Raw genomic sequence first — 14953 nt, 5'->3', positions numbered from 1 at the left:
TTAGGGTTAGTGATCCTTCACTGAGTGATCCAATATGGCTGATGGAATTAAATCAACACAACTGGGCAAGAAACAACAACACACCTCAGAAGTAGGTGAAAAGTGCGCATTCCAATGTGTGTGTACTACATGGTACCAGTTGAAAAAAAAAAAAAAAGGGCACAGCTTTTAAAAGGATAAATAAAGGTTGTAGTTGATCAGACAATTGTCTACTCCCCTGACGAGCTGTACGGAGCAGAGTGAAACGATGGCTTCTCCGAATTCACCTCAAGTCCTCAGACAGAACGCGGAGAAATAGGAGCACGTTGTGATGTTTCTGACTGAACACAGCAGCAACGAGACGAGTTTCAGGAAATAGGTCTCACAGGACTTTCTGCAGCGCGGTATATCTCCCCCATGAGCTTCACATCGCAGCGCCACCTCGGCATACGGCCGTGCGGCGTTCCGCGACCTCAAATCGCCTTCGAACGCCTTAGCGAAGCAATTTGACACCAGCTGTCCAGAAACACAGCCACCTGAGGCCCTTTATAGAAGGTGAATTATGGAATTTGGGGCTGGAGGCAAAAGGATTCATTGCGCATCACAGATGGGATAAGACGTAAGAGCTGTGAAGACGAGTCCCGTGTCGTGCGGAAAATGACTTGGTAGCGGTTTTATAGGATGTGACTTTGTGACATCTGTGAAGCTTTGAACCGTAATTGCATCCTACTAATAAAAAGAACATTTTGTCTGGCCTGTTTTGTGTTCTCGTCTGAAGTGATCGCTCATGATGGAGGGAACAGATATACCAAAGGTGTTCACACATTTTCCACTGATGTCTTTGTACAAGTCAAATAAAAGGAGTCTTGCATGCCATTTTTGTGCACGCTCCACTATGATCCTTCGATCAACATAACATTGTCATTCTGATGTGCGATCCTGAGATTAATTTAATATTAAATTGATGAAAGCAATATATTTAAAAAAAAATTGGAAGTGAAACTCCACTCCAATGATCAACTAGGCATGTGGAATAAAGTTTGACAACTGTGACGTTGTAGGTCACGTGGTCTGGCAGCCATATTGGACTTAACCCAAAACATTATGCAAACCTTCTCCCAAACCGCTGAACTCTGTCATTAAACTAAAAGTTTCCTTCGATCAATGCAACTCATACAATACTCTGTTACAGAAGTAGGTTCTGCCGAAGTAGTGTCTTGGCAAGGATTATATGAGGTAGTTTGCCATTGCCCATCAGTTGTTATAGCAGGAATTGTCTTTCGTTCATGGCGATGGTGATAGCTCGCTGACTCTTTCCCAAAAGTCTCCGTGGGATCTTTAATGTCCGCCAGCTAATGCCAACAGTCGGGATACCCAGTTTAATGCCCATCCAACGGACGACACACATTGAGGAATGCCCCTCTCAGTGAAAAAACTGGGACGGCGGGATTCAAACCCAGGCTAGACAGCTTTGAGGCTTGTGTGCGTACCTCTCGGCCACCCTGTTAACCCCAATGTAATATATACAGTGAAAGGGTTCATGGTACAACCTGTGCAATCCAAAGTATGCGAGTTTGTATCTGTATTCACATCACTGTAAACCATAAGAGAAGTTGCCCATTGGCTCTCGCATTAGCAATGGCCCTTCCACTTAGGAAAGTGATCGTTCCCACATGGTGCTCAAGTCCAATCACTGCATACATGTCATTGAGCTGTCTGGTTAATGTGGATGTTGGGAAGAATGGATGCACTTGACTCCAGTTACCCTGTCAAAGTCGTGGGTGACAGGTTAGGGCAGGGGTTTTAAATTTGGCCAGAGACATGGCCTCAGACATCGTGGGATTTCTAACATATACCAGCAAATACTAGCAAATGGGATGCCTGGTTCTGAAAGACGCTGCACTAAGTGATGCCAGATATGCTCTGCTCTACATGCCAAAATGTCAGGAATCAAACCTAAATTACACAGCTCAAAGGCAAGTATGTAGAGCAAGATACCTCTGAGATATCCTTTCAGCCCCATAAGAAGTTTACCCCTCACCCCCTCCACACACCTACATTAATCATATTGCACGGTTTGAATCTTTTGGGAAGTGCGTAGGCAAAAAAGTGTTTCATCAAATTTACACGGTTGATTTTATGGTGTCACCTCATCACAGTTGGCATGCCTTCAAAGTATTCCTTGTTATTTGTCTTTCAGGATACTTGAACATGAGTGAATGCATTAAAAAACTAGAACAGCACTCAGTAGAGAGCAAACCTCCGCCTGGTTGGCCATATCACTCAATGGTGAAGAATCACTTAAATTATACAAGCCGGATCTGGATCCGGATCTTCACCAAAATTGAAGATTCTTCATTGTCACACACACAACCTGCCCAACAAGTTTCGTCCAAATCCATCTACAACTTTTTGAGATATCCTGCTAGTATCGTTTTTGGCCTGATTCTCAATGGTGAAGAATCGCTTGAAAAATTAAATAATTCTCATAATCGAATCCATATTCAGATCGTCACCAAAATCGAAAATGTTTGTCCTTGTCAGACACCCAACCGGTCCACCAAGTTTCGTCAAAATCCGTCCACAACGTTTTGAGATATCCTGCCGTGTAACGTTTTTGGCCCGATCTCCCAATGGTGAAGAATCACTTAACAATTCTAGTAGCCGGATCCGAATCCGGATCTTCACCAAAAATCTAATCATTTCATCCTTGTCACATACGCTACATCTCTGCCAAATTTCGGCCGAATCCATCCACAACTTTTGGAGATATTTTGTTCACAAACAAACAAACAGACAGGGGTGAAAACATAACCTCCATCCACCTTTGGTGGCGGAGGTAAAAAGAATAAGAATAATCTTACTATAATGCAGCTATTGTGTATGTGTATATGTATGTATATAGCCGAAATAGCACCACGCGTGTGTGATTTGTGTGTTCACCCAGAAATGGATGGAAAACTGAAACTAGAATTAAATTGCAAAAGTTTAGCGTCATTGGTGTGGTATCTTATACACCACCTTATTTAACATGCCCAAGTACTGCTAAGCGGAAGGATTTTGAAAATGGCAAGAAGGTGATTTGTGTTATACCGTGTTCAAGTATAGAATTCAATTTAAATGAAATATGAATTTTAAAGGTTGGAGAAATTTTTTTCACAAGTTTACAGTTGTTGAGGCAACCACCTTATTATATCGTCTTTTACACCACCTCATCTAACACGTTATATTAGTTACTCGCGCCTGTTGTGTTGTTTGTGTCTTTTATGACATCCTTAAAAATAATATGTTTCCTGTTTGGAATGATTTTCGACTTTGATTTTTGATGGACCGACAGACAAACCTGAACCAATTGTTTGACCCCGCTCTTCACCTCGCGTGCACGGGGCAAAAATGTCATTTCCTTGCTTATCTTATAGAGACATAACAAACTAAAACTATTCTATAGATAGGTATGAGTAGCACTTAAGGGCCAAAATATCTCATGTGGTAGATAAACTAGATCATTTTTCTCTCCATCTTCGCAAAACATAAAGATGTCAAATTAGTCCCAACTATTTATGTTACAACAACCCCATAAATCAAACTTTAGCTTTCTATCGAGTGGCGCACAAAAGGCAACCTCGTGAAACTGCATTTAATTAACAGAAACAGCAGCGGTCTTCATTTTACATTGAGATGGCACATCCCTGCGAGCACTTCTTCCAGTCAGCAATGTTACGATGCTTGAAGCATGGCATCGCTCTTTATTTTGTAACCCGCTCATGCCAAGCGCGAGCGCGTGCCACTTTCCCATGGGAGGTGAGTGAGTGCGCCGTGTGCGCACGCCCCTGCCGTGTGCTCACATCTTGCTCTTTCCACGACTAAAACTGCGTCGAGTCCGAATTCCTGTTAATTGCGGCTCAAGGCACACGTATGAACCGGTATGCACTGTTGGGCCATGGAAAGTAAGATGAATGATACATTACGGTGCTTTCAGTGAACCGCATGTGCGGATTGATATGAAACATGCAGTTTCTTTTCCCACAAGCCCTTGCCTGCCTGCCTTTCATCTAAGCGACATTTGAGCTACTTTCCTGTCTTGGTGGCTATTGCAGACACGCATCCATGTGCACACATGCAGCTGACTCTCCATCCGAACCTCTTTTACATGTAAACAAAATGACATCGTTTAAAAACAAATTTAAACTTTACCCTTACACAATCAAAAATCATGTGGTTCATTAATTGCACACCAATCTCAACATAAGATGAATACAGCAACACTGCATCAAAAACAACATTTAAAATCATGGCTGCTTACAATCCACAACATTATTATTAATTAGCCTGTCCCCTGTGCAGCAGGAGATGGGTTTTACAGTCGTGTGTGTGGTGTGTGGTGTGTGTGTGTGTGTGTGTGTGTGTGTGTGTGTGTGTGTGTGTGTGTGTGTGTGTGTGTGTGTCCAGGTCATAACATTTTTTTTTACCGTTTGAGTTTTGTCATAAAATTTTCATCAAAGCTTTGTTATGAGCACGAGCGTGACTCGGCGCGCTCCGCGCGCCTCACCACACGTCGTTTCAGAGGGGTCGGCATCTTTGACCATTTTGGTGTCTTTTGGGTTTCATGGTGTTTTGGGTCTTCAGGGTCTTTTGGATCCTCTGGGCCTTTAAGGGTATTTTGGGTCTTTGAGGTGTTTTGGGTCTTCGGTGTCTTTTGGGTCTTTGGGGTCTTCAGGGGCTTTTGGGTCTTAAGGTTCTTTTGGTTCTTCTTGGTCTTTAAGGGTCTTTGGGTATTTTTGGGTCTTTGGCGTATTTTGGGTCTTCGTGGTGTTTTGGGTCTTCAGGGTGTTTTGGGTCTTTGGGGTGTTTTGGGTCTTCGGGGTGTTTTGGGTCTTTGTGGTGTTTTGGGTCTTCAGGGTGTTTTGGGTCTTTGGGGTGTTTTGGGTCTTCGGGGTGTTTTGGGTCTTCGGGGTGTTTTGGGTATTCAGGGTGTTTTGGGTCTTCGGGGTGTTTTGGATCTTCGTGGTGTTTTGGGTGTTTGGGGTGTTTTGGGTGTTCGCCGTGTTTTGGGTCTTCGGGGTGTTTTGGATCTTCGGGGTGTTTTGGGTCTTCGGGGTATTTTGGGTCTTCGGGGTGTTTTGGGTCTTCGGGGTGTCTTGGGTCTTCAGGGCCTTTTGTGTATTCGGGGTGTTTTGGGTATTCGGGGTGTTTTGGGTCTTCGGGGTGTTTTGGGTCTTCGGGGTATTCAGGGTCTTTGGGTTTTCGGGGTCTTTGGGTATTCAGGGCCTTTTTGAGCCGCAGGGCCTTGAAGGGTATTTTTGGTCTTTGGGGTCTTTGGGGGTCTTCAGAGTATTTTGGGTCTTCAGGGGTCTTGGTGGTCTGAAGGATCTTGAGGGAATTAAAGGGTCATCAAAGGTTTGAGGGGTCTCAGCAGTCTTAACGCAATTAAGAGGGTTAATTAAGAGGGTGGTAATTTAATTTGAAGAAGAAGAAGACGTTTTCGTCGCATACAAACATACATACATACATACATAGCGAACCATATACGTTTGCTCTATTATAATAAGATATGGAAAACTCAAATTAATAATTTGGTCAAAAGGTCAAAATAACATAAAATCATCAATTTTCATCTGTTGACCTGATATTATATTATATTATAAAAGAGCAAACGTATATGGTTATGTACGTCGCTATGCATGTTTATATGCGACGAAAACGTCTTCTTCTTCTTCAACTAAAATTACCACCCTCTTAATTTACCCTCTTAATTGCGTAAAGACTGCTGAGACCCCTTAGACCTTTGACGACCCTTTAATTCCCCACAAGACCCTTCAGACCACCAAGACCCCTGAAGACCCAAAATACCCTGAAGACCCCCAAAGACCCAACATACCCTGAAGACCCCCAAGGACCCCGAAGACCCAAAACACCCCGAAGATCCAAAACACCCTGAAGACTCAAAACACTCTGAAGACCCAAAACACTCTGAAGACCTAAAACACCCCGAAGACCCAAAACAACCCGAAGACCCAAAACACCCTGAAGACCCAAAACACCCCGAAGACCCAAAATACCCAAAACATCCTGAAGACCCAAAACACCCCGAAGACCCAAAACACCCCAAAGACCCAAAACACCCCGAAGACCCAAAACACCCCGAAACCCCAAAACACACCGAAGACCCAAAACACCCCGAAGACCCAAAACACCTCGAAGACCCAAAACACCCCGAAGACCCAAAACACCCCGAAAACCCAAAACACCCCGAAGACCCAAAATACACCAATGACCCAAAACACCCCGAAGACCCAAAACACCCCGAAAACCCAAAATACCCCGAAGACCCAAAACACCCCGAAGACCCAAAACACCCCAAAGACCCAAAACACCCCAAAGACCCAAAACACCCCGAAGACCCAAAACACCCCGAAGACTAAAAAGACCCCGAAGACCCAAAACACCCCAAAGACCAAAAATACCCCAAAGACCCAAAATACCCCGAATACCCAAAACACCCTGAAGACTAAAAAGACCCCGATGACCCAAAAGACCCCGAAGACCCAAAAGAACCCAAAGACCAAAAATACCCCAAAGACCCAAAAAGCCCCTGAAGACCCCACAGACCCAAAAGACACCGAAGACCCTTGAGACCCAAAAGCCTCTGAAGACACCAAAGACACAAAAGACCCTGAAGACCCAAAAACACCTCAAAGACCCAAAATACCCTTAAAGGCCCAGAGGATCCAAAAGACCCTGAAGACTCAAATGGCCCTGAAGACCCAAAACACCATGAATACCCAAAAGACACCGAAATGGTCAAAGATGCCTACCCCTCTGAAACGACGTGTGGTGAGGCGCGCGGAGCCTGCCGTGTCACGCTAGTTTTAAGAATTTGCATATTGGGTCACTTAATGGGTTCACCAATCAAAAGCCAATGTTTTTTTTAAAGATCAAAAGGTCAAAGGTCAAGGTTGCGTAAAATTACCAATTTTACACCGAGTTGAGCCGAAATTTAAAGAATTTGCATATGGGGTCACTGAATTGGTTCACCAATCAAAACCTTCTTTTTTTTCGAACAAAAGGCCAAAGGTCAAGGTTGCATAAAATCACCAATTTTCACCCGATTGACCTGAAATTTAATGAATTTGCATATCGGGTCACTGAATTGGTTCATTAATCATAAGGTAGAAGTCAATTGTTTTTAGGTCAAAAGGTCAAAGGTCAAGGTTGCACAAAATCATCAATTTTCATTTTGTATCTTTTTTTAAACTGTTTTAATTATTTTGAGCATATGGAAGAAGAAGAAGACGTCTGAATACAAACTGTTGCGGACAGGCTTTGCATTTTCAGATGCTTCCTATAGTTTGCCATAACATTTGGGAGTCTAGAATAAAAAATCCGCCAATGAATGCATCTGACATGAAGATCATCAAAGGGGCATTTAATCCCCTTAGAGAGCCTTATAAGTAAGCTATGCCAACAGATCAAGGCGGTCATGGACTGGAACTTTTAACAGTGGTGCCCTTCATCATCTCATGATTTCCTCCATGCCCACACATGCTCACTTGTATTCTCACTGACCCCCTCCACTGCCTCCAACCCCTTTCTTTCTCCCACTCACCTACTCATGTGTGACACATTTGTCTCCCCATTCGCTTTGATCCTGTGTCCGTTTGTGAGCCTGATGTCCCAAGTCTTTTAGCTCCTCCATGAGCTTAGATTTCTGCATACAATTTGATTTTTGGTTCAGATCAGGTAGGATGGTAGACCCCATTCTTAGAAGTTATCCACCACAAACCCACTTCATTAAGATGATGACATGACATTGATATCATAATTCCAAAACGTGGACATACTGTGCAGCGTGCAGTCGAGCAAGGACAATGGCAGCGTGCTTACCAGTGCAGGCGGAGGGCATGTAGAAAGGCTGACAGCCCCTCCATCACCAGAAGGATGGCAACCGTGAGCACCGCAAAGCAGGCAAAAATACATGCAACCGCGACGATGCCAACGTACGAAGTATCGCTGCTAAGCCCCATATGCATCACCATGGTCCATAACACCTCCGATAGCTCTGTGGGGAAGGTGATGGTGGACAAGGGTCAGAGGTAGAAATACACAATCACCATTAGTGCTAGTATGAGCTCAATTCTCATCTGATGTCAAGTGGGAGGCTCAGGGTTCAAACGGGCAAGAGGGTCAACCTCAACATTCTGCCCGGATATGACAAGGGTGTACCAGTTAAAGAGCTTTAACTTCTCAGAGGGCAAGCAGATGGGACAACATCGGTGAAACCAAGACATTTAAAGATAATCTACAGTTGATGCAAGTGGCATAAATTACTAACAACATCATCTGCAGAAAGATGTTTTACCTGTCTCTGAACGAGTTAACTGCAAAGTAATTACCATACAGTCCGACCACAGTGTAAGGTCAAAGCCTGCAGGAGAGAAAGCAAAAAAGAAGAGATGCCCATTATCCTCTCCATTGGGGCAATGCCTTATTCTTTGTATAGCAGTGAGTCATGACAACTTGAGTGCCATGCGCAGGTTGTCAAAATGCCTTTCCAATTGGTTACACGTGGATCGATAAGTTCTGACCTTGGTCTTACAACAGTATAAACTCCGAGCAAACACCACCGATAATACACCACGGTACAGTGACCTTGACAAGGTCCAAATGACATTTGCCTGTTTATTAGAATCAACATGGTGCATAACCCAAACTTTTGAATTCCACACATATTATGTCAACGTTCATACATCTAATGCTGAGGAAACTAGAAGTTCATTCGGTGGAGAGCATACCTCCGCCAGGCTGAATAGTTTACGTTTTGTATCCCACTGATAGGCCGGATCTGCATCCAGACCTGAACCAAAATGGAATTGGCTTGTTCTTGTCACCTACCCAACTTACGCACCAAGTTTTGTCATAAACCGTCCACAACTTTGAAATATCGTGATATATATCGTTTTTGGCCCCATCTTTCAGTGGAGAAAAATCACTTAATAATTACAAAATTCTCATAACTGGCTCTTCACCAAAATCGAATCAATTTGTCCTCGTCACACACCCAAACTGTCCTCTAGGATTTTTCTGTATTTTGCTCCATCCATTTCCCCTTCGATCCTGACAAGTGCCCCAGTCCCTGCTGATTATTAACATCCCCATAACATGATGCTGCCACCACCATGCTTTACAGTAGGGATGGTGTTCTTTGGGTGATGTACTGTGTTGGGTTTGTGCCAAACGTAACATTTTGCATTTACGCCAAAAGGTTCCATCTTGGTTTCGTCAGAACACAAACTTTTTGCCACATGGCTTCAGAATCTCCGGAGTGTTTTTTTGCATACCTCAAACAGGACTCATGGTGGGCTTTTTTGAGTAATGGCTTCCTTCTTGCCACCCTACAGTACAGGCCAGACTTGTTGAGTGCTTGGGATATTGTTGTCACATGCACACAGTGACCAGTCTTTGCCGTTACAATTTAACACAGGTGTTGGCCAATTAACTTGGAGTGTGATTTTGAAGGTGATTGGTTACACCTGAGATAATTTATAATCGCTATTGTAAGGGGGGTGGACACTTATCCAATTAAGATATTCTAGTTTTGTATTTTTAATTAATTTTCTGAAATTTGTAGAATGTATTTTTCTCTTGGAAGTTGTGGGTTACAATGTGTAAATAAAGGTGGAAAAGTTTCATTTAATGCAATTTAATTATAGGTTATAAGGTAACATAAGGAGAAAATTTTGAAAGGGGGTGTAGACTTTCTATAGGCACTGTACCTCCATCCATCTTCAGTGGCGGAGGAAATAAAAATCTTGGCATTTCGTCAGTTAGTCTCAAGAGTTCGCCGAGAGATATGGATTTTAATTGGCTCTTAAGCTGATTTGAGAACACCGAGCATGCAGCTTGCCTTAAATTTGAAATGGCTCTATCCAATAACTTTAACGACTGCAGAGCTGAGCTCTCTATCCAATATCCAAGCTGAACACCAAGCATGACATGAGAATGTGCAGAGCTCTACCCAATATCTTCCTGTTTATTACGGAAGCCTGAAGCTCCTCTTTAACAATGGTCGGTGGATTATTACCCCGCGCTCGCGAAGCGAAAAGCAGGGTTAAGCATTCATGTCCGTACGTACGTAGTGTCTGCATTCCAGTAAAATCAAGTGTGTGCCGTGTCAGCATTTTCAAAAATCATTTTCTCGGCAACCGTTGGTCCGATTGACATGAAATTTTCACCATAGGAGGGCTTCCTCCTGGAGAATATTTTAGTGAATATTATGACGTCATAGGTCACGTGGTACAGGCGCCATCTTGGAAAAAGGTTACACCTCTATATTATCTCCCGAAGCGCTCAATGGAAAAAATGGAAACATGGCTCTTTGACAAGTACTCACCATGGGGAATAAGATATGTTGAGGATGATGTCATCGGTGCCTTAATTATGACGTCATAATTCGACAAGTACAACACTTGATCTCATCAGTATGAAAAAAAATTCCTCTGCAACCGTTAGTCCGATTGGCACGAAATTTTAAGAACCTAGTGGCTCCTTCTGTGGATTTTGAAAAAATGATAATTATGACGTCATATGTCACGTGGTACAGGCGCCATCTTGGAAAAACCGAAAAAAGGTTGCACCTCTATATCTCCGAAACCGCTCCATGGAAAAAACTGAAACATGGATCATTGTCAAGTACTCTGCTTGGGGAATAAGATATGTTTATTATGATGTCATCGGTACTTTAATTATGACGTCATAATTCGACAAGTACAACGCTTGATTCGATCAGTATGAATTTTTTTTCTCTGCAATCTTGGTCAGATTGACATGACATTTTCACCATATGAGGGCCTCCTCCTGTAGAATATTTCAATGATTATTATGACGTCATTGGTCACGTGGTACAGGCGCCATCTTGGAAAAACTTATCACCTCGAAATCTCTGAAACCACTCCATGGAAAAAATTGAGACCTGGCTCATTCTCACTGACTCCCCATGGGGAATAAGATATGTTAATGATGATGTCATCAGTGCCTTCGTTATAACGTCATAATTCGACAAATACAACACTTATCCATCTGGTCATTAAAAAAATAAATTCAGCAACTGTTGGTCTGATGGACACAAAATTTTCACCAGAGGAGCGCCTCCTCCTTTAGAATATTTTAATGATAAAGATGAAGTCATAGGTCATGTGTTACAGGCGCAATTTTGGAAAAACCAAAAAACATTGAACCTCTATATCTCCAAAACCGCTCTATGGAAAAAAATTGAAACGTGGCTCATTGTAAATAACTCCATATGGGGAATAGGTGTTGTTAACGATGACGTCATTGGTGCCATAATTATGACGTCATAATTCGATAGGGACAACGCTTAGTCTGATCAGTTTGAAATTATTGAGCATGATCTATGCAACAATTATTTAGAGAATATAAATTTATGATGTCATCGCTCACATTGTCTGGTAGCCATATTGGATCAAAAAAAAAGAAACGTTCAAAAACAGAAGAGTTGGCTCACACCAACTTGACTGCGCAGGGTAAGTATTCTATGAATACCATCTAGTTGAAACGAAGTGCTACAGCATTTACCAATTGCAGGTGTCATGATGTCGACCGGTTTGCACTTGGATTCCGGACCCAAGGGAGGGCGTTCAGGTGGCAATTGATGAAATTAAGAAGGTGGGCTTGGGCCTGACCAGAGATAGGCTAGATCGCGAGGACTTAGGGATAACTGCTTGGTTTCAATCCTGGGGTGGGAAAATAGTAAGGTGGGTGTTAACCGCCATAGGAGTGATCATTGTTATTGTGTTGCTGATGGTTCTAATGAAAGCTCTTGTACTTTGCAGGATGGAAACCAAAGGACCGGCGAAGGCTATGGTCCTGTCCGCCGATCCGAATGAGTACTGGGACGACTCGTCTCGCGGCAGCAATGATTGCTTATCCCTAAGCCAATCCCGGCCAGTGTTGTATTCCCCACGTATGTCTCCCCTTATCCTAAAATAATGTGATTTTGATAGCTTTTGTCATGATGTCGACCAGTTTGCATTGCGAGAGGTGTAATCCATAGTTACACTGCACTCGTTTAGCAAAACCCAAGGTTAAGCGATCGGTTGCATCTGTACATGATACAGGTGCCATCTTGGAAAAATCGAAAAACGTTGCACCTCTATATCTCTGAAACCGCTCCATAGAAAAAAAATGAAATGTGGCTCATTGTAAAGAACTCAGCATGGCGAATAGGTGTTAACGATGACGTCATTGGTGCCTTAATTATGACATCATAATTCGACACGTGCACCGCTTAGTCTGATCAGTTTGAAATTTGTAGAGCATGATCGACACAACAATTACATTAGAGAATGTAAATTTATGATGTCATCCGTCACGTTGTCTGGCAGCCATATTGGATCAAAGAAGAAAAAGCCACAACAAAACAGAAGAGTTGGCTCGCACCAAGTTGACTGCATGGGGTAAGTAGTTTACGAATACCATCTAGTTTGTTCAGCAATTTGAAAATCTTAGTGCAAAGTTTTAATGCCCCTGAATCCTGTCTGCAATCTCATGTTCCTTTCTGTGCCTCATTATTGCTCTCCATTATAGCTCCTTCAGTTTTTGAAACAAACAAACAAAGACAAATGCCCATTGGAGGGAAATTTCTGCTCTGGTTTGAAAGAAACCTTTCATGATCTCCAAAGTGGCAAGGAGTCTACATTGCATTGGATCAACAGTTTATACATCAGGTAGATGTTTGTAAGGTAGACAACTGCTGTGATGATTATTTTGACTTCATGTAATGTCTTCCAGCCTGATTTTATGTACAAATAAATCAGCAGAGCAATGCAATCGTACAAATGTACCTTTTCTGGAGTGTTTCGATTTAGGTTGTCCGTCATTTGAGAAACTTACACTACCTGTCATAAAGGAGGTACCATAATCTGAACACATTTTCATCCCTGACATTGAACGAGTTCCCAGCAATACATTCTACATCTGATTTACCAGACTGTGGCACTGAGAGCAAACAATGAGAGTCGAGATTTACAATCGAACACCGGAGGTACAGGCTGAGACTCGGACTTGATGGCGCTCATGCAAAATCCTGGCACAATTACTCATCTCGAACAGTTGGCTGCCCATCGGTGACAGAGCACCAAAACACAAAGCAACTTAATAATTTGAAAAATTAAACTTTTCAGAAATCACATTTCGATGCAGACTTCTGCTAATCAAATTCGGTTGAAGAAATTGCACTGGCAATCTGGCATTCCTGTGAAATGTCAGTAGGCATGCGGGGCGCAGGGCGGAACACGTTCCACGGACAAGAATAGATTCGAAGGAGCCAGGAGAAAAATGCAAGGGAGTTTGTGAGACGGATGACACTCTTGTCTGAATAATGCATTCCAAGATGTATGTGCGGTCGGCAGCAGATTAAGGCCTGACATGCACAATGAGTGGAGTGGATTGGAAAACTCTTCTAATTATAACAAACGACTTTGGAATGAAAAATATCTGTTCCGAACAATGATGTTTCGCAAATAAATATGACTTAGTGGAGCACATTGTACATGCGTCTTGATATGCAATTCATGGATTTTGTGCATTTGTGATCAATATGAGAGGGAATATTTTCCCATTCAATGTACCTATTATCCTGGATTCCATTAACAAAGTGTGTTTTACTTTAAGCCTGACTCACATTTCCAGGAATGCCATAATGCAGATGCTGCATGATTTATAAACCCTGTGAGAGGACCTGGATTCACTGGTATTTTTAATTAATGTCAATTTTGTGTCAAATAAATAATAAATATGGTTATAAGTGAAGTATTAAGCACTGATAAGTCTTTTCCTATATATTATTGTGACAAAGTTAAAGTGCCAGGCAGGAACATTTAATACTAACACACACACACACACACACACACACACACACACACACACACACACACACGCACGAAGGTGGATACTTTGAGACCTGGTTGCGGTTGGTCTCCGTTCCATCCCCTGAAACCCACCCACGTGTGGAGATAACCGTCAACAACAACAACTTACATACATACACACACCTTTTTAATGCAATCCATCTATTTTACAAAACTGTCTACATATTTACGACAGTTGGTTTCTGCATTTCTCATTGACATCAACATGAAGTTATAGTCAATATACAGACTTGGCATTTAATATGGAATATTTTTTTTTCTTGACTTGGGTTTACTTTCTGCACTCAGCATATCAATCTGGTGAGTTTCTTTTACCCTTTGGTGATGTCTTTGTTGAAAGAACCATGTCACTGATTGTCTTTCGCAGCAAGAAGTCAATAACAGGATTATATCACAGGTGGCGTGACAAAATGTAAGGACAGGTACATTTGACGATTGGCTTCACAATCGGGTATATAAGGGTTGTTGCGTTCTGTATTTGTGGAAAACAACTGTTGCACGTCTACAAAAGTTATTGCCGCTTCCTCTGGAGATGGTCCGTCAACTTGACAATGCTGTTTGTCATGGAGTGGTGGCTTTACGAAATTCTGGCATGAAACAGCGTGCTATTGCTCGGCAGTATGGCATCACTCAAGGTCAGGTGTCAAAGATCCTGAAACGAAATGCTCAGAGGGGTGTCACTACTCCAATACCGAGGCCAGGACGTCCACGCAGAACTACAAGGAGAGATGATCGCCAGCTGCACCGGTTAGTCTGCAATGGCCGTACCAAGTCAGCTAATCGGCTTAGGGATGAGTGGCAGCAACTGACAAATGTGCCTGTATCCAGAAGGCGAGTCAACCAACGACTGGTTCAAGCAGGCTATCGTGCCAGGCGTCCCCTGAGAAAGCCACGCCTGACCAGACAACACAGCCAGCGCCGATTGCAGTGGGCCAGAGAGCACCGTCAATGGCAGCCAGGACACTGGAATCACGTGACCTTCAGTGACGAGTCTAGATTTCTGGTCTATCGTCAAGATGGCCGCGTCC

The 14953-nt window shown here is 42.8% G+C and overlaps 1 protein-coding gene across 1 annotated transcript in view; it reads right to left on the bottom strand.

Annotated features, from left to right (window-relative positions):
* The window catches only part of LOC137431717 (V-type proton ATPase 116 kDa subunit a 1), a 464565-nt gene that overhangs the window by 86887 nt on the left and 362725 nt on the right, over positions 1-14953 (bottom strand). Inside the window, exon 14 of the mRNA XM_068123347.2 lies at positions 7864-8038. Within this exon, the coding sequence (XP_067979448.2) occupies positions 7864-8038 (175 nt within the window). The remainder of the gene's footprint in view (positions 1-7863; positions 8039-14953) is intronic.

The sequence above is a fragment of the Myxine glutinosa genome, chromosome 7 (assembly GCF_964187855.1).
Source record: "Myxine glutinosa chromosome 7, kmMyxGlut1.1, whole genome shotgun sequence".
NCBI classification, from domain to species: domain Eukaryota; kingdom Metazoa; phylum Chordata; class Myxini; order Myxiniformes; family Myxinidae; genus Myxine; species Myxine glutinosa.
Note: the sequence above shows the minus strand (reverse complement) of the source record. Positions and strands in the feature narration are given on the sequence as shown.